At 45.6% G+C, this 17606-nt stretch overlaps 1 protein-coding gene across 1 annotated transcript in view; it reads left to right on the top strand.

The window, feature by feature from the left end:
• SCD5 (stearoyl-CoA desaturase 5) overlaps window positions 1-17253 on the top strand; it is a 32616-nt gene extending 15363 nt beyond the window's left edge. Inside the window, exons 2-5 of the mRNA XM_074904907.1 lie at window positions 5169-5299; window positions 10127-10332; window positions 14751-14983; window positions 15547-17253. Of these exons, the coding sequence (XP_074761008.1) occupies window positions 5169-5299; window positions 10127-10332; window positions 14751-14983; window positions 15547-15737 (761 nt within the window). The 3' untranslated portion in view covers window positions 15738-17253. The remainder of the gene's footprint in view (window positions 1-5168; window positions 5300-10126; window positions 10333-14750; window positions 14984-15546) is intronic.
• Window positions 17254-17606: the final 353 nt, after the last annotated feature.

Raw genomic sequence — 17606 nt, 5'->3', positions numbered from 1 at the left:
GGCTCTCCAGGTTTGTGTCAGGTTCAAAGTAGTCACCTTGCTACAGAATCACAATCAGGTTCTGGCCAGTGCTCTAGGATCCAGCTGGTGGGGCAGTGAGATCAGAGCAACTGCCTGGGCCTTTCCACACAGCGATGGGCTCCCTCCTGGCTGTGACTGGCATAGCTGAGGACGGCTGAGGGCATGACTGTGACCACTACTGTAAAAGGAAGTCCAGAGGCTACATTTCTAGGAAATTGTCCTGAAGCCAGCATGTTCAGATAAAGGGGAGAAAAGAGCTTGCAGAAAGCTAAAGCTAAAGCTCCTGTAATCAGGATCCTTTGCTTTGAGCAGACAGCAAGTCAAAGCAAACCACAGCCAGATAAAATCCTCTAAAACTGTTAAACCTGGGGCTTTACCACCTGTCCAGGCCAAGATAGCTATTGTTCTGGGGAGCAGCAGGCATGGCACACAGCATATTCCCACACCATCCTAGGGGTGAGGGAAGATAATTCAGCTCTTGTTCAAAATAAACAGTTTTACAATAGCAGAAGCAGAAGTAAAGGCCCAAGAGGGCACTGCAGACCTGTGGAGCTCCTTGCCATGCAATGCCACAGTATCCAGAAGGTGCAGAGGGATGTGAGGATGACACGTGCCTGACATGGGTATCTGAATTAACAGAGTAGATCTGAACTCTTACAGTGAGCATGGTAATTGGGAGCTGATGCTGAGAAGGAGCTGATTTGGGGTCCACATGTGGCAGAAGAACCCTACTGCAGGCGTAAGGCAGACATCAGACCCATGGAGTCCATCAACACTGGGATGAGTAGCCTTGGAGTCAGTGCTGGGATGCTTTCCCAGCCCAGTGGTACACTTCAGCTCCATGCCAGGCAGATGACTCTCTGCCAGTGGCTCCATGAAGCAGACAGTCCACATTCCCTTCAGTCAGTAAGGCAAAACTGAATAAACAATCAGAAAATGGCTTGAAAGGGTCTTCCTCCTCTCCCTCTGGCTTTAGTATGAAACTGTGAACTGCGCAGCTCTAGCTTGCTTTTCACAACACCAGAAATATCAGCCTTAAACCCACTGTCTTTCACAGATCTGTTTGTTGGCTGCTCTCCTTTCTCATCCCAGGTCTCTCCAGACAGTTTTTTTTCTGCTGTGTTGGCTTTTGCTTTTTCTTTTTTTTTTCCCTCTTGAAGTCCTCATTCCACTTTCTTTTTTTTCTTCTTTCTTTTACTTTGGTATTAGCATGACAGCCTTTTGTTAGGTGGCTGCAGAGCTCCTTCTCAGCCTACGGTACTGTTGGCAGAACTCCCATGCCCTGGCTCTCTTAGACACTGGCCCTGACTGCCCAGCAGCTCTCTGTGCTCTATCCCCAGACTTGTGGCTAGCAAATCCTGTCTCCCAGCCCTTTGTCTTCCTTATCCCTCAACGACCTCTCATTTCACAAGCAGCCCTCGCTGTGCAGTCAGTGCTGGGGCCAGCTTGGCCTCCCAGTGAGGACAGCCCCATGGAACTGTGTGTGAGGTTTAATGGTTGGACTAGATGATCTTCAAGGTCTTTTCCAACCTAGATGATTCTGTGATTCTGTAATGGCTCTGGGATATCTTGATTGCAGAGTTAGCTCACTGAAACATGAAGACTCATCTGGCTATTTTAGCAGTTTCTTCTTTTTACCTTAGACACCTCACTAAATAAAAAAAAAGCTGTATCATTAACTGTTTCCAGGTTGTTTATGGGTACTTTTCTTATGTTTTTCCTTTTTTTCCCTTTTTTCTGCAATAACTATGGTTTTTACTCTTTATAACTTAGGAGACCTGTTTAGTTACAGGTCTAAGAGGGAGTTTTCAGTTTAAGGGGAAGTTGCTATTAACTGAGCTGCTTTGCTTCACAGTGTAATCCTTTTGTGTTTGTGTGTGGAGATGTTCACCCCACACACACACTCCCCACTCCCCAAAAATGAACTAGGTAAGTAAGTAGTGGCTCTGTTCTCATGTAGTTACTGTAGCTGTGCATAATTAATGTAAAATCAAACAGTTTCTCGTCTGATTTGTTTGTTTCAGTTCATAATTTATTCTGCAAAGGAAGGTTTGAGAGCTATCTTTACACTGAAAATATTTATCATCTTGGCTATTTATACATTGGAAATTAGTATCGGAATAATATTTTCAGGCACCCTAATTCCTGTAAGAACCACAAACATTTGATATCACTGTTCAGTGCATTTGTCTGATATGATTTGTTTCTGCTCTGGTCTCCAAAATCCTGAGTAATCTTTGTTTGTTTCTGAGGTTGTTTCAGTCCTCAGGATTTTTATTGGGAAGATTCCTGCTGTTAGGATTCCTCCTCTGTAAAGCCAAAAAATAGGCATGTTCCATGGGTATAAGCCCCAGCCATTTTAGCTTGATCAGCGCAGTAGTGGCTGGGGCTGGCAAGTCCCTGGAGGGCTGGAGAGGGCAGGAGGATGGAGCTTGTGGGCATGGCCCAGGGAAGCCCTATTTGGTCAGGGCAGCATGTGTCTGTGGGGCTCTGAAGGTATTTCCTCAGTCTGGCACTTACTGTCGGTTGGCCTTTCTGCCTCTCCCCTTGCTGAGCCACACAGGCAAGAGCCGGCTTGTTTCTGCTAAATCCTCCTCCCATTTGTAGACCAGGGCTTCCCAGCAAGTGTGAATCGGGAATGATGCTGGGAGGTGCATGTGTATGTGCACAGGGTGGCATGTAGACCCTACAGCAGCCCCCAGACTCCCAAGTACTGTTGTTTATTCTGCTGCAATGCTAGTGGTGTGGAGTGGGCTGAATGAAAGGTTCTCTGTTAAGCTGAGCTCTGTAAGAGCTCAATCATCAGGTGGCCTAAATCCCTTCTATTCAGTGCAGCTATTCCATGTGGTCCATATGTTGCCTACCACTCACCTTTCTTGCACTGGACACAGAAGGAAAGCAAAATCAACCTTAATGTTGCATGTGTCTTGTTCTACCCATTGATCTTGAATTCTGGTTTTAAGCAATTGATCATGGTTAAGGATGGATGGATGGCTTGAGAAGCACTTGGTCAACTAAGCAACCTGTTGCTTTGAAGTAGGAGAAAGGCCTCTCTTTATGCTTTAAGGAAGCAGAGAGACTGGTGAAGATCGGAGATTTCAGCCCTTGTGATTAGCGTGAGGTTAACTAGTCATAAAGCCCACAGGCAATGTGTTCTTGTAATAATTCAGGACTTTAACCGTAATATTTTTATGTTAACTGGGTAATGCCAGTATTCTGTCTGTCATAGATCTCTTTCCACAATTACAGTCCTTTGAGTGATTTGGAAGGCCTTACTTAGTGATGTTTCTGCACAGCTCAACATTATGTACAGAAAATGACAGGATGGGTTTTCCCTAATTTCACAGAAGTCCAAGTCCTTGCACTGACAAGGCATGTGCAGGAACAGCAACAGTGGAGACTGTTGTGGTGTCGTCTTTTTTACTGATCTGAGAGTAATCTGTAAATTCAACAACATCTGAAAATAACATGCAGAGAGAATGCGTGATGTTCAGTTCATTTCTGTACATCCTTTCGGGAAGCAGGTGAAAGTCAGAATTTGGTGACAGACATCAGAGCACTGGATGTAACTTCACATATGAGCCTTTTCTGGGAGTAGCTTGAACACTGCAGCTGGCTGAAAAGGAGAATTGCCTCTGCAGTGATGGTGTCCAGAGAGGGTTTTAGAGATTAGTCATCTTTACTAGGACCATTCTGACTCCATTTGTCTGTTGCATTTTGTGCGAAAGGCTTTGGTTTGCTGTGCAGGAGATGACAGGAATTTGGACCATGTACGTAATAGGAAACAGTCTGGGTAAATCTGTTTTTGAGGGATCCACCAGTGGAGCAGATAAGGTCTTTTACTCCTTCAGTCCACAGGGGTGACAATCAACATGAAAGAGAGTTGCTGTTATTTTACCAAATATCTTCCTATATATTTTCTCTTACATGCTGTAGTTCCAAGCACTGTGAGTTGGGAGTTGATGGAGACCCACAGACACCCACCTACATATACATACTTTTGTTTTCTGTTTGAAAAGATAGATGGTTTATATTATGTAGTGGGAAAAGCTGATTGAGAATTCCTTTCTAGCCACTGCATGTCTAACAGGGTTCCCTGCTGGACAGACTGTTGTGCAGAGACAGACACAAGTAGAAGACTCTTTTGGGTGTGGAGTTTTCCCCTTTTGTGCCAGTAACTCTGTTTAGGAATTTGAAATACGCTATTTTAACCAAAACACGCTTCTGTGTATGTATGGTGACAGGATAAACAGCACATCGCTCAGACTGTACAAACTCATTTGAGGTTGTCCTGTAATATTCATATTGTTTGAATCCACTCCTTGTTTTAATTTCACACTTGTAAAGTGAGCCTGTAGTCTTTAGGCACAGTATGAGAAACGAACACCTATGGGAGGGAGACATAAGAGTCTATATCACGACAACTGGGTACCTTGAATGTGAGTGGTTTGAAGCGGTCCAGTTTATTTGGTACTTATATAATACTTGTTCACATTTTCCCTTCAGTCTTTCTCTGGACCTGCTCCTGTGCCATGTTGGCCATCTGAAAAAATGCTTGAAACGAGTTTACTTGGCCAATTTTTTACTTAAGGGAGGGAAAAGCAGTTCCTGAAACTGAGGGAGATGGTGAATGCTCTGTTTGCTGGCACATTTTTATTTTATTACTGAGTCACGAGCTCCCAATGATGAGAGAAGTTTTGATTGTGGAAACTCTGACAGCTCATATCTTGAGGGGTGGGACATTGCTGACTGATTGGACTCAAGCAAAGACCTGTCCGGAGGAGGCTGGCAGTGTCCTGTTAGAAGAGTTGTTGCTGCTGTTCTGACATGAGTGATGAGCTTTAATTCCACTGTACTTGGCTAAGGCACACTGTGTAAACATGTCATGACATGGTGCTTCAGTGCTGCCAGACTCTCCTGAGCAACGCCCTGGCTAAATGGATATGGGTGGGAAGTTGAACGACACATCCCTGGGGCCACAGGGCAGAGGGGGGCTGAGAACTCACCTCCTGTCTGCCCAGCCTCACCTTCCGAGTGATCATGCAGGCGTCAGCGGGCAGGGACAAGGATCATCTTTACGTCAAAGAAAGCAAAAATGGCAGTTGGCCCCTGGCACATCCTATGTGTTCTGTTTTTGTGTCTTTCAGCGTATTTCTGCTTCCTGATGTCGGCTCTGGGTGTGACGGCTGGTGCACATCGCCTGTGGAGCCACCGTTCCTACAAAGCCAAACTGCCTTTGCGGATCTTTCTGGCTACAGCTAACTCCATGGCTTTCCAGGTTGGATTGTGGTTGTCCATCCAGATTTTTGGCCTTCAGGCAGCTTTCTCTCTTGTGCAGGGATCCCCTCAACTTAGAGACAGCAAAAAAAAAAATATTGGCAGAAAGACATTTGCTGATGACATACTCCGCTGGCTCAGGGGATGCAGAGCCCCTCTCACCACCCACATAACAGTATGCGTTAGACAGTCTAGGAGCAAGAATTACTTAAGGACCAAGTTGAACATGCCCCAATCAGGGGCTCAGCAGCCTACCTGTGGTACAGGTCGGGCCCCTTGCTTTGCAGGACAACATGGAAACTTTTGTAAGGGCCAACGTGGTGCAAGTATGTCTGCATAATCAAGTCTCTTTGTCCATTCAGGCAGCTGGAGATTTTGATGTGCCCAGAAAGGAGGCAGGCATCCTTTCACAACCTTAATTTATCTCTGTTTTATGCAACATTTTTCACCAATAAAATTAAAATGCATTTGCAAGAAGCATATTACTAGCTCTGTGCTAACTGATAGGCAATCTTAGACCTCAAATGTTTGTGTAACACCCAACTGGTGGTAGGAGTTAGCCCAGAATCAGGATCTTCTTGGTGTGAATTTAGTTATTCATTTGGCTGCTCAAAATAGAGATACGAACTTGTACTAACATTAAACTTACTTAGCTTGGCTACTATAACCCCTTGTGGCACCACGTGTGTGTTGTGCCTTGAGTTTTCAGCTTTTTCCCTTAAGTCTGCTTGGTTGACTTCTCATTCATGTACCTTGACAGAGGATGAAGAGTCCCTTTATCTGCTTCTCTACTATTCATTTATCATCACCGATTTATCTTTTTTTTTTTTCCTAAGGTGAAAAGAATCAATCTTGTTAATCCCTCTAGACATTACAAAGAACACAATGCTTTTGCTTGAATATGGGAATGTGTCCATTTTGACTATAACCTTCCTTTCTTGTGAGCCATATTCCAGATGCTTTGTGCTGCTTGATTCCTTGCAGAGCTTTATGAGCTCTTTGCTCAGCCTGTTAAACAACCACTTTGAATTTTGAGAACCCCCTGGTACTGTCCTCCTGTTTTACAGCTGATCTTATCTTTCACAAGTAATTTAAATGAATGTGTCGAGCTGGTTGTAGTGAGCCTGAGCTGGTTGTAGTGAGCCTGCACGTTGGGATTTCATTCCTTTCTATTCCCTTGTTGCTATGGATTTCGCTCTCAGCTGCGTTGGCCTCATCACTGCTTTTGGCTGAGGACATGGTGTGATTCTGAGGCAGGATAGTACTTCAAAGTAGCTTCAAGCCACCTTTGTACTCTTTGTATTGGAAAGAAACCGAAAGGCCAGATCACCCAGTTTTAAGTAGTCTGAAGCCTGCTTCTTATTACTGTGACATCGATTCCCTGCTAGAGGCTTTTTTCACCACCACAAGCAGACAGTGAATGAGTTTTCAGGTCTATGTCCCCCATGTTGGCTTTAGGAGAAAGAGGTAGCATTGGAGATACCTACTGCCTCCCTGGATGCTGAATACTGAGGGAATATTCAGACTTCTCGAAGGGCCAGGGAAGCTCTGCTGCAGAGTTTTAGCTTCATGCCGCACAGGCTGTGACATGCTGCACTTCCTTTAAAATACCCTCAGATGCAGCTATTTTTGCCCTGTTGCCCAATGCACTTTTTATGATTGGAGTTCTCTCCATCAAGAGTGAAGCTCTCACAATTTTGGAAGACTGTGCTTCTTGCTGTCACATGTCTGTTTGACAAATAGGTAATTCTTGGCTTATGTCTACTTGATCTCCTAGTGTTTGTTTCTGCATCTCAGTTGAGACATGCTCTTTTCTGCCTTTACTGCCTTTACTGTTGCTCCTGGTCATCTCTGTGAAACAAGCTGTGTTGTTCCACTGAGGTTGTGGCTGTATGGATATTCACGTCAGCACACCGAGGTTGTTACATAGCCTGGTTTGTTGCCACAGTTGTTTTAGGCTGCAGAAAACCTCATATCTGCATCATTGTCACAGCATGATGCCATCACTCTGCTGTGGAAGGGATTTCGCTTCTGTGTTTCCCTGAAATTTGATCAAAAGTGATGCATTCCTGAAAAATGGTTCCTATTAATAATATGCTTGGAGCATATTTACATGTGCTATACTCTGGCTCTTGGTGTATTTATTGCCAACAGTTCTGGCCTTTATTTTCTCTTAGCCTTTTTGGGTTTTAATTAGGTGCAATTCACTTGTTTCACAGCTTCCTAACATGTTCATCTGGGGAATCTTAGTTTTTTTGCTAGCCCTGCAGGTATTTGCTGTGGTATGAAAAACCAAGTTAATTTCTCACAGTACCATTGCTTTGGCCTGGTTATCTGCTGTCCCACAAATAATTTTATCAAAAGCTCTAGTGACAAACTGATCAATAGTCTCAACTGAAAAATTATTTCTGGTTAAGAGGATCTTTCCTAAGTGTGCTTCTTGCATAACCCATTTTATTTTTAAATGACTTAGACTTGGCATTTTCCGGTCTTCTGGAAATTTCTGCTGAAACCAATTGAAGCAGTGGAGAGGCTTTCATTCCCTTTGATTTCTCTGCAGGAAAAAATTGGCAGCAAGGTAGAGATCTCCCCTTGTTCTCACTGAGGGGTTTGGTGACTTCCTTTGCTTCACTCCATTGACTTTGTTTTTTTGTGCAATAGGATAGTTAAGATGTGACATACTGGAGCGCTGGTAAGGGGCTGATATTTACTGCCCCCTCTCAATGGCTTCGATGAGTTAGTGCTGCAGAAAAACGTTCCCCTCATCCCCAGCTCACTCCCAGGGTCACTGCGACCATGGCGTGACAACAGCACAGGGCTGAGTGTGGCTGACAGCGACGGAGCTGAGGCTCTGAGGCTTTTGTTCTTCACTTTTCCCTTGTGGGCTCTTGCAAACTGAGAGCATCTCTGCAAGGCTGAAATTAAACATGGAGGCATTTGAGCTGGATTCTTTCGTTGCTCTTTGCAGTTGTTCCTGGGATCCCCTCAGCAGCACAGACAGCCTCAGTGGTTTATCACAAATGTTAGCAGCTGAGAGAAAGAGCAATGATTTCCACGATGCTTTCGACATAGGGTTTTTGTCTCACAAGCTGTAGAAATATACAGTTGTCATCAGCCTGTGCTTACTGCATCCTGCAGTATATTCAGCACCATGATGGCTGCTGCGTTGAGGTTACTTCCCAGACACCGCAAATGGTTTGCTCAGTTCTGCTGGGCACAGAGCTGCTGTGATTGTGGGTGCTACTCCTCTTCCTAAAAGTAACTCAAGCCTGTCCTTCCTTTGGGTATTACTGTGTATGTACCTCCCTGGCTGTGCAATGATGGAAATAGCAGAGGAAAGGACACTCCACTAAGCATTTTCTGATTAAAGTTCGCAGTGTTGTAGATCTGGGCGTTAACTAACATTTCTGTTTTGGCGTAGATGAGTGTGTGGCTTCAGTTTTGCAAGTGTTGTACATGCTTACAATGCCCTGCACTAATAGCTCAACAACACTGTAAAAATCACTAGTTTGGTCCAATAGCCCCTGTGTCCTCAGAGCAAACTGGGAGGCTGAGTATCCCTTTGGCTGAGTAAACTCAGAAAGTCTCACTGTACAGAGTGAAGTCTGAAATTGCGGGCCATCCCTTCCGCCCTGCAATCCCCATAATCCTGTTTACACCCATAAGGCATTCCAGTGACCCGTATCTGCTGAGCAGAGACAGGACTGAACTTGCTGTGTATCTGATCTGCATCTGATGCTGAGCTGATGTTATGGGTCTGAGACTTATTCCAGCCTGGCTGCAAATGCAAGTCTTGATTTCCCATAAAATAGGCATGTCTCCTTTTGATATCTTAATCACAGAATCCTAGAATCGTTTGGGTTGGAAGTGACCTTAAAGAATATTTAGTCCCACCCCCCTGCCACAGGCAGGGACACCTTCCACTAGCCCAGGCTGCCCAAAGCCCTGTCCAACCTGGCCTTGAACCCTTCCAGGGAGGGGGCAGCCACAGCTTCTCTGGGCAACCTGTGCCAGGGCCTCACCACCCTCACAGTAAGGATTTTCTTCCTAATATCTAACCTAAATCTACCCTCTTTCAGTTTAAAACTGTTACCCTTCATCCTATCCCTCCACTCCCTCATAAAGAGTCACTCCCCATCTCTCCTGTTGGCCCCCTTGAAGCACTGGAAGGCCGTGCTCTTGTACACATCCCCTCAGATAGAACGGTAATTTAAATGGAGGTGCTGAGCAAGTTCAACTCCTGTTCAGGTCAGGAAAAGGCACGTGTAGTGTTTCAGAAGCTCTGTCCCATTTTCAGCCCCACATTTGTGCCTGGAGAGCATCAGTGATAACCAGCTGCAACCAGCTTACAAAAAGGATGCCAGAACCGAGTGCCTCTGCACAGCAGTAACCTGAAAATAAATATGCAAGTTCCCCTGTGGCAGGGTCATAAAATAACAAGGTAAACATGTATGTATGTGGTCCCTCCAGCCCACTCTCCATTGTCAGACAGCAAACACCAGAGAAGACACAAGACCAGGTGATACTGATGATGGTAACTCCCAAGAGGCTGTTGGTTTCCAGATATCCCCAGTCCTGGGATGTGTCTGGTCTGTGTCACCAGTTCCCAGAGCACATCCCATTCTGTGTGGGCACCGACAGAAGCAGCCTCATAGGCTGGCTGGCTGCAAAGCTGAAGTCCCTCAGGATGTCTTCAGTCTGTAACTTTTTTTGAGAAATGTCAGAGAGGGGCTTGTTGCTGTTACTGTGTGGGGAAGGAGGTGAAGGTGGTACTGCTGGAGCAGCGCCTGGCCTTCTCTCCTCTCACCCCACCGTGCTTTCTGTGCAGAACGACATCTACGAGTGGAGCCGAGACCACCGTGTTCACCACAAGTACTCAGAGACAGATGCGGACCCACACAACGCCCGCCGTGGCTTCTTCTTCGCCCACATTGGCTGGCTCTTCATGCGCAAGCACCGAGACGTCATAGAGAAGGGGAGGAAACTGGATTTCACTGACCTGCTGGATGACCCCGTCGTCCGATTCCAAAGAAAGTAAGTGGGAATGCTGAGCCCTCGTGCAAGGCAGGGTGGAGGGATCCCTCTGCCTGCTTGCCTAGTTGTGGTTCTTTCCTTATTTAAGATAAAAACAAGCTCCCAGCTCCCTTTTCTCCCCCAAGATATCCCTGCCACCCTGATTGCAGGCATCAGGACTGCCATCCGTCTGGCCCTCACTATTGCCACATGGCTGATGCTTGCTGACTGTTCTTGCAGGCTCTGCTGCATAAGCAGTGAGCCCTGTCCTTGTCCCTCTGCTTTTCCAAAATGCCAGGGCTGGCTGTGAAAACAGCCCCAGCAGAAGTTGCTGGGATCTTGGTCTTCTCTGATCACTGAAGCACATGCTGCCATCACTAACGGCCTTAATGCAGAAGTACACATTTCACTCTATAAACTCACCTGTGGGCCAGCGCAAACCAAGAGCTTCCTCTCTCAAGACTGTTGTTCTTCACAAGATTAATTATCTCCCTTGAGAATTAGCACAGACCTAGTTTGGTTTGCTACACACTCTGCAAGAGGTGGAAACCAAGCAACGTGCTTTGTCTTCTATGCAAGTACCTGTATTTTAGGCACAAGGGGGCTGTCTGCCTGCAAGCATTTCATCCAGGTACTTCAGCAAACCACATAAGCTCATTTCTGAGTGTTTTATGGGTGAGGGGAGCAGTCAGTTGAGTCCAGAAATCAGTTGCTTTTTTTGCATTAGAGAAATCCATGCACTAGCAGAATTACCCCTGCATCCAGGAGTGAGGAATTCAGTGCCTTCCATCTTGTCGTGGTTTAAACCCAGATGGCAGCCACACACCGCACAGCTGCTCGCTGAATTGGAGGGGTAAAGGTAAGGAGACTAGTAGTTTGAGATAAAAACAGTTTAATAATTGTAATAAAATAAAGTAATAGCAATAATAGAAAGTATGAATGAGTAATGCGCAATGCGACTGCTCACCATCCATTGACTGATACCCAGCCCACTCTGGGCCAGTGATCCTGAGTTACCAAGATCCCACAATTGCAATCCCAGAAGCAAAAAAGAACCCACCTCCTTCCCAGCCAGCCCTCCTTTATATGCTGGGCATGATGTTATGTGATATGAAATTGTTCAGTTTGGGTCCGTTGCTCTGGCTATGCTCCCTCCCAGTTTCTTGTACCCCTGTGCACAGACAGGACATGGGGAGTTGGAGAGTCCTTGATCTCTCATCAACAGCTGAAAATAGCAGTGTGTTATCAACATTCTTCTCATACTGAATCCAAAACACAGCCCTATTCTAGCTACTAAGAAGAAAAATTAACTCTGTCCCAGCTGAAACCAGGACACATGTATTGTTGCTTTGCTTGGTTCCTCAGTTGGCAGGGCCTGTTTGCAAAGGCTCCCTTTCAAATTGCTACAGCTCCTCTTGGTTGTGCTATTACCTTTTCCCGGACAATAGCATCCCATGAGAAAGAGGCTCTACTGCTTTCATTATGCTGCAGATGTTGCGTAGTGAAGAAGTATGTTTTCTTCTGGGAAGTTATACCTTAGCAAAACTGCTCTGGATTTGAATTTAGGACTTTGGGCTTTACCTTCCCTTATTTGGGAAGGAAAATGCAGGTTTCTTCTTTCTATAAGGTTGAATTGTTGGGGTTTTTTGACAGCATGGAAAACCTGGCAGGTCAGATCAGTAAGAATCATAATAAAGCCTTCTTTGTCATGTTTTGTTTTAAGGCCAGACTGTTAGCTTTGCTGAGTTTAGTGGTGCTGGTGAGCTGTGGATGAGGTGCCACTCAATCCAACCACATCACTTCAGCTGAAATCACAGTACTGCTCCAGGCATGATGGACAGCAGAATTGTGAATAACAGAGCAATAATCCTGCATGTGATGTGATGTGAGAGGCACGCAGGTGCCCTGTCTGCATGACAAAGTGTTCATGTGAAGGCAGCACTGTTCCCCAAGCATGTACTGAGGCACTGGTTCCCCTGAACTCCAGGTAAGGAGGTTTCTTGTTCCAGGGTGGATGTTTCAGTCGAAGGGAGATGGAGAAAACTTAGTCGGGTACTTGTCTGAATGTGAGATCGCCCGTCTCCATCAAAGACTTCAGTCTGGGCTGCTTCTGTCTCACAGAGTGGTTTTAACTGGTGCCTGCTAAGCTGTTTTCATATTTTATTTTATTTTCCTGAAGCAGGAGAGGCTTTGAACTTTGAAGGAGTTTTCTGGACTGGAAAATATTTTTCTCCTCCAGCTCTACTTAAATCCTGGCCTTGAATTGATGAGGTTTGCAAACCTTATCCGCAGCCTCGTTCAAAGTTCAGACAAATGAGTGTGAAGTTATCTGTTATCTTTGGTGGAACAAAGAATGGGGACTGTTTCCTTTGGAGAGCCATGGCTCAGGTAAGTGAAGGTAGAGTTCTGTGAGAGAGCTGAGGAGATACTCTGTTGTCACCATGGTTGGTGTTGCTGGATTGCTGCAGATCTCCTTCTGGAGCCCAGCATGTGAGGCACACCCTCCAAACAACAACAAAAAATATCAAACAAAGAACTTGCAGGTTCATTTATTTCATACACAAGATGATCAAAGCTAGCTGGTAAGTTATAGATGAGAACTATGCTCATGGAAACTTTCTTCCTTCCAAAAATACTGCTAATACTAACATTTTTCTAATCCTCTGTGGGTTTGAATTGAAATTTGATTGTTTGTTTGTTTTTGTTAAACCAAATTGACTATTCTTCCTATCTGAAAAACTTTCAGCAAATGGAAAGTTTTAATAACTGTTTAATAAATCCAAACTCTGTTCTTTCTTATCCCTTCCAGAAAACTCGACAGAAGCAGGGGTCTATTTTAAACGTGTCATATGGGCACAAATAAGATGGGGCTTACTTCATGTTTCTTTTTCTTTCTGCACCCTTCAAAATCCTGTCACCTCAGCCTACCACTCCAGTTTCATGTGTCAACTTGCTTTGATGATGATACCTGGGGATCGCTGTGGGCTGTAGTAAATCTGGGCTTTGGGGAGGTGGAAGGGTTCCACAGGAAAGATGAGGCCTTGTTTCCTCTCGAGCTGGGGACACACCATGGGTGGCTCCCGAGCTGCACTGTCTTGCCACTCTCTGCTTCTTGGTGCCATTAGCCTATTCTCCATTTAGTCATTTATTTCCTGTCTTGCTTCTGGCTTTGTCTCCCCACTTCTTGCTGAGCTGCTCCCTTTCTCCACTTGCCTTGGATTAATTGCCCCAGCATGAGTTTTCTCTTTATTTTCTCCCTCTGTGGTCTCTGCTCTTCACTTCTGCGCTCCCTGCATTCTGTGCTCTCTCTTCCCTGCCTTTCCTGGGCATGTGGCTTTAGCTGTACTATAAAGCTTTTCTGTTCTCAGACTGTTTGGCTTCCTCCTTCCCTATTTTGCACTTAACACTGATTTTCTCCAATATATGGCAAGGCTTGAGCCAGCCAGTGGGCTGTGAGAGAAGCAGTAGCTGTGGCCCCTAGGCCAGGACACATCTTTCTTACTCTTGGAGGGGTGCCCATGGTCTGTTGCCACTGTTGGAGCTCACGCAGCAGCAGTGGTATGGAAAGGAGCTGCTGCTACCCTATGTTGCAAGTTCCCTTCTGATCTGAGCATGGGGGAAATCTTTGCCAGCTCTTAGCAGTGAACATGTTTCTGACACAGCACCACTGGTGCCATGCCAATCCCTGAGCTTTTCCAGTTCCAGAGCTGGACCCTAGGTGCAGGGTGTGCAGCCAACTGCACCTCCCTGGGTTTTAAAGGTGCTCAGCTTGGGACGTTTGCTTTGGGACTGGGTCTTGTCAGTTCAGCTCCAGCGTTACCTGCTGCTTTGGGGTTTTGAGTTGTCTTGGCATTTTGAATTGCACTTGGCAAAATTATGTCATGCACATGTCTTACAAGGAGTAGCTGAGGGAACTGGGGGGGTTTAGTGTGGAGAAGAGGAGGCTGAGGGGAGACCTCATGGCCCTCTGCAATTCTCTGAAAGGAGGGTGCAGAGAGCTGGGGATGAGTCTCTTGAGCCAAGAAACAAGCTCTAGGACCAGAGGGAATGGCCTCAAGCTGCACCAGGGCAGGGTCAGGCTGGCTCTGAGGAAGTATTTCTTTGCAGAAGGGGTTGCTGAGCATTGGAATGGGCTGTCCAGGGCAGGGGGGGAGTCCCCATCCCTGGAGGGGTTGAAGAGTCGAGTTGACCCAGCGCTGAGCGATCTGGTGGGAACAGTCAGGGTGAGGTTCATGGTTGGACTGGAGGAGCTTCAAGGCCTTTTCCAACTGAGATGGTTCTGTGACTGTGGATGTCTGAGATGTTTCCCACTGCTTCAGTAATGGGGCCAGCCCAGATTATGCCAGGGCTTTCTGGCAGAGCTGTGTCTCCAGAGATCCAACCCCATTTCACCTGGCTGCCATTCCCACCATAGTAAGTGTCCTTTTCTTTCCCCGCAGGTATTACAAGAGTTCAGTTGTGCTGATGTGCTTTGTTATCCCTACCTTTGTTCCATGGTACGTCTGGGGCGAGAGCCTGTGGAACGCCTACTTCCTTGCCTCCATCCTGCGGTACACCATCTCTCTCAATGTCGCCTGGCTGGTCAACAGCGCCGCTCACATGTACGGCAACCGCCCTTATGACAAGTACATCAGCCCCAGGCAGAACACCCTTGTCACTGTGGGAGCCATCGGTAAGTGCTGTAGCCCCGGGTAGAGCTTCGCAAACTCAGAGTGACATCCCAGCCTGTTTCACCCCGGTTGGGACTTTGGGCACTTACAACTGGACACCACTCGGAGCCAGGGCTTGGAGGAGGCCAGAGCTTGCGCATCCTAGAGGAAGGCTTCCTTGTTCCACTGATGGTGCCTGCGTTGAAATAATGCCATGTATCTCTGGGCAGAGACATGTTCACAGTAGCAATCCTCTCTTCTCAGCAGTCAACTAGGGACAGTGCAGCAGAAGTTGGTGCTCTGCTTCTTATTCGTCTGTGCCTCTCCCCTCTTGAAGCACTTATGGTTTTCTTCCATGAGCGTAAGGGGTGGGAGATGTCCTTTCCTACTGAGGAGGAAAATCCAAAGCACTGAAATGGAGTTTGTTGTCGTCTGCCCCAGAGGTCTCCTATAGCCAGGGGTGAACACCAGCCTGCACTGGATTCAGGACTGGGGAAATGGGCATTGGGATGTCCCACTCGAGTGTGTTCCTAAGTTCATAAATATGTTGGCCGCATGGTCTTGAAACTCACTCTCTGTTTTTCAGGTGAGGGTTTCCACAACTACCACCACACCTTCCCATTCGACTACTCGGCCAGCGAGCTGGGCCTGAAGTTCAACCCGACCACCTGGTTCATTGACTTCATGTTTTGGTTGGGGTTGGTTACTGACCGCAGGCAGGTTCCGAAGGAGGTGATCCAGTCTCGCAAGGAAAGGACTGGAGATGGCAGTGCTTGAAAAGTAACGCTTCGCTGGGCCAGCACTGTCATACCTGGGGGTGGGTGGTTGTGCACCCACCCCCATGCCTGTGGTGAATTTATTTTCTCTGGGTAAGACTAGATTTTTTTTTTTAAACTTTTTTCTCAGATCAGTTGGGCTGAATTATTTCCCCAGGAACAGATTTGGCACCAGCTTTTTTTCCTTATTAGCTGTCTTATGTCTAAACTTCAGACTATTAAGTGTAAAAATGTTACATATTATTTAATATTATAGTTAAACAGAAGAGAGATTTGATTTTAGTCACTATAGTTCATGTCTGAAACATTGTAATTTGCTCATTCATGGGAAATTTGGCAGGTTGGAGGAACTAACTATCCTTTCCAAGTGCAGTTAGGGGAGATTTTTGTTTCTACTATTAATCAAATAATGCTTTTGAGATGCCTCTCTTGGAGGGGATGGGGCACGGCCCAATGTGCTGTTTCAACTACAGACTAATGGAAAGGACAGTAACAGCCGTGATGAAAAACAGGATGTCCAAGGGGAAAAATTGGCCTAAATTCAGTTAGATGTTAATTTGAAAACCTACTTTCTTCTTTTCATTAGCCCTGTTAGCCAGCCCAGTGTGTGCTGTCTTTGCTACATATGAAAACCATTTATTGCTGAGCAGGCTTTTGTGTTGAAGATTAGTCTCTATACAGGCCAAAACACCAACTGATGCTGTGTTTAGATGATTTCTTTATTGTTGCATTGTAAACTGTAAAGGTACAGCGCTCAACCATGTCTTAAGCCAAATAAAGCTTCAGTTTCAATGTTTGGAGACCTAAGTTATATTCTAATTGGTCATGGCCATCAATGCATGCATGTTTTAGCTCCTTTTGCACAAGAGGCCTCTTAATTTCTTTTTCTGCCTTTGACTAGCGTATCTTAGAAAACTGACCTTTATCGAAGTCTGAGTCTCTACCAGTATTTCAGCTGCATGCAACATCCATTGGTTTCTGAGCAAAATATAAAGACAGTTACGTAGCATCTGAATTTTAACAGTTGCCTTGTTAAAAAAAAAAAAGAGAAAAAAAAATTTAAAAAAGGCATGTGGAATTAATGGGACATATAGCTGTTTGTGTTAGATGTTAGCCAGTGCATGAGAGAGGCTTTGTACTGTCAGCACTGGAGCACTTTTGAAGATAGAGGGCATGATTTTCATTTATAAAGAAGATCACCACCTTGCCCCTTGGAGAGGAGTGCCCGTTTTCCAGCTGTGCAGCCCCATAACCTGGGCAAGGCAGAGATCTTGAGATAACTGAGACTCAGGCCCAGATATTTTCAGCAAAGATGTAGAACTGGAAAAAAAAAAACCAAACCCACAACTAAAATGGTTTCTTCTTTGTTCTGTTTCTTGGTTTTTAAATGATGCCATATAATCTAAAAGAGTTGTCCTTATTCTGTATTTCATCCAGCAGGTGTTTTAACAGTGTTACTTTGCCATTAATGATGTGTAAACTCTTGAGTGATTTACAATAAACAGTTATGAGTTAGACTGGCTGCTGTGTTTTTATTTTGAAACGTCTCCCAAAACGAAAGGCTTTGTGCATCACACACCAGAATTACAGCAATGTTTTGCTTGGCATTTCCAGCTAGTCACTTGGTGTGGCATTTCCAAAATACCTACTCCCTCAGCATTTCTGGTTTCCTCATCAGTGGAAGAGGAATGTTGTCAAACGGAAGGGCGTCAAGAGATTTCATTACTTCAGGCTTACTGGTCAAGCTGATAGGGGGGAAAAGGAAATTCAAGCTGATGTAAGCTTGAAAGGAAACCGGGGCAAGTTCTTGCATGTGAGAATCCCACTTTAATAGCAAAATATCAGCCTAGTGTGATTGCAGGACAGTGCT

Source organism: Athene noctua, chromosome 4, assembly GCF_965140245.1.
Source record: "Athene noctua chromosome 4, bAthNoc1.hap1.1, whole genome shotgun sequence".
Classification (NCBI taxonomy): domain Eukaryota; kingdom Metazoa; phylum Chordata; class Aves; order Strigiformes; family Strigidae; genus Athene; species Athene noctua.
Note: the sequence above shows the minus strand (reverse complement) of the source record. Positions and strands in the feature narration are given on the sequence as shown.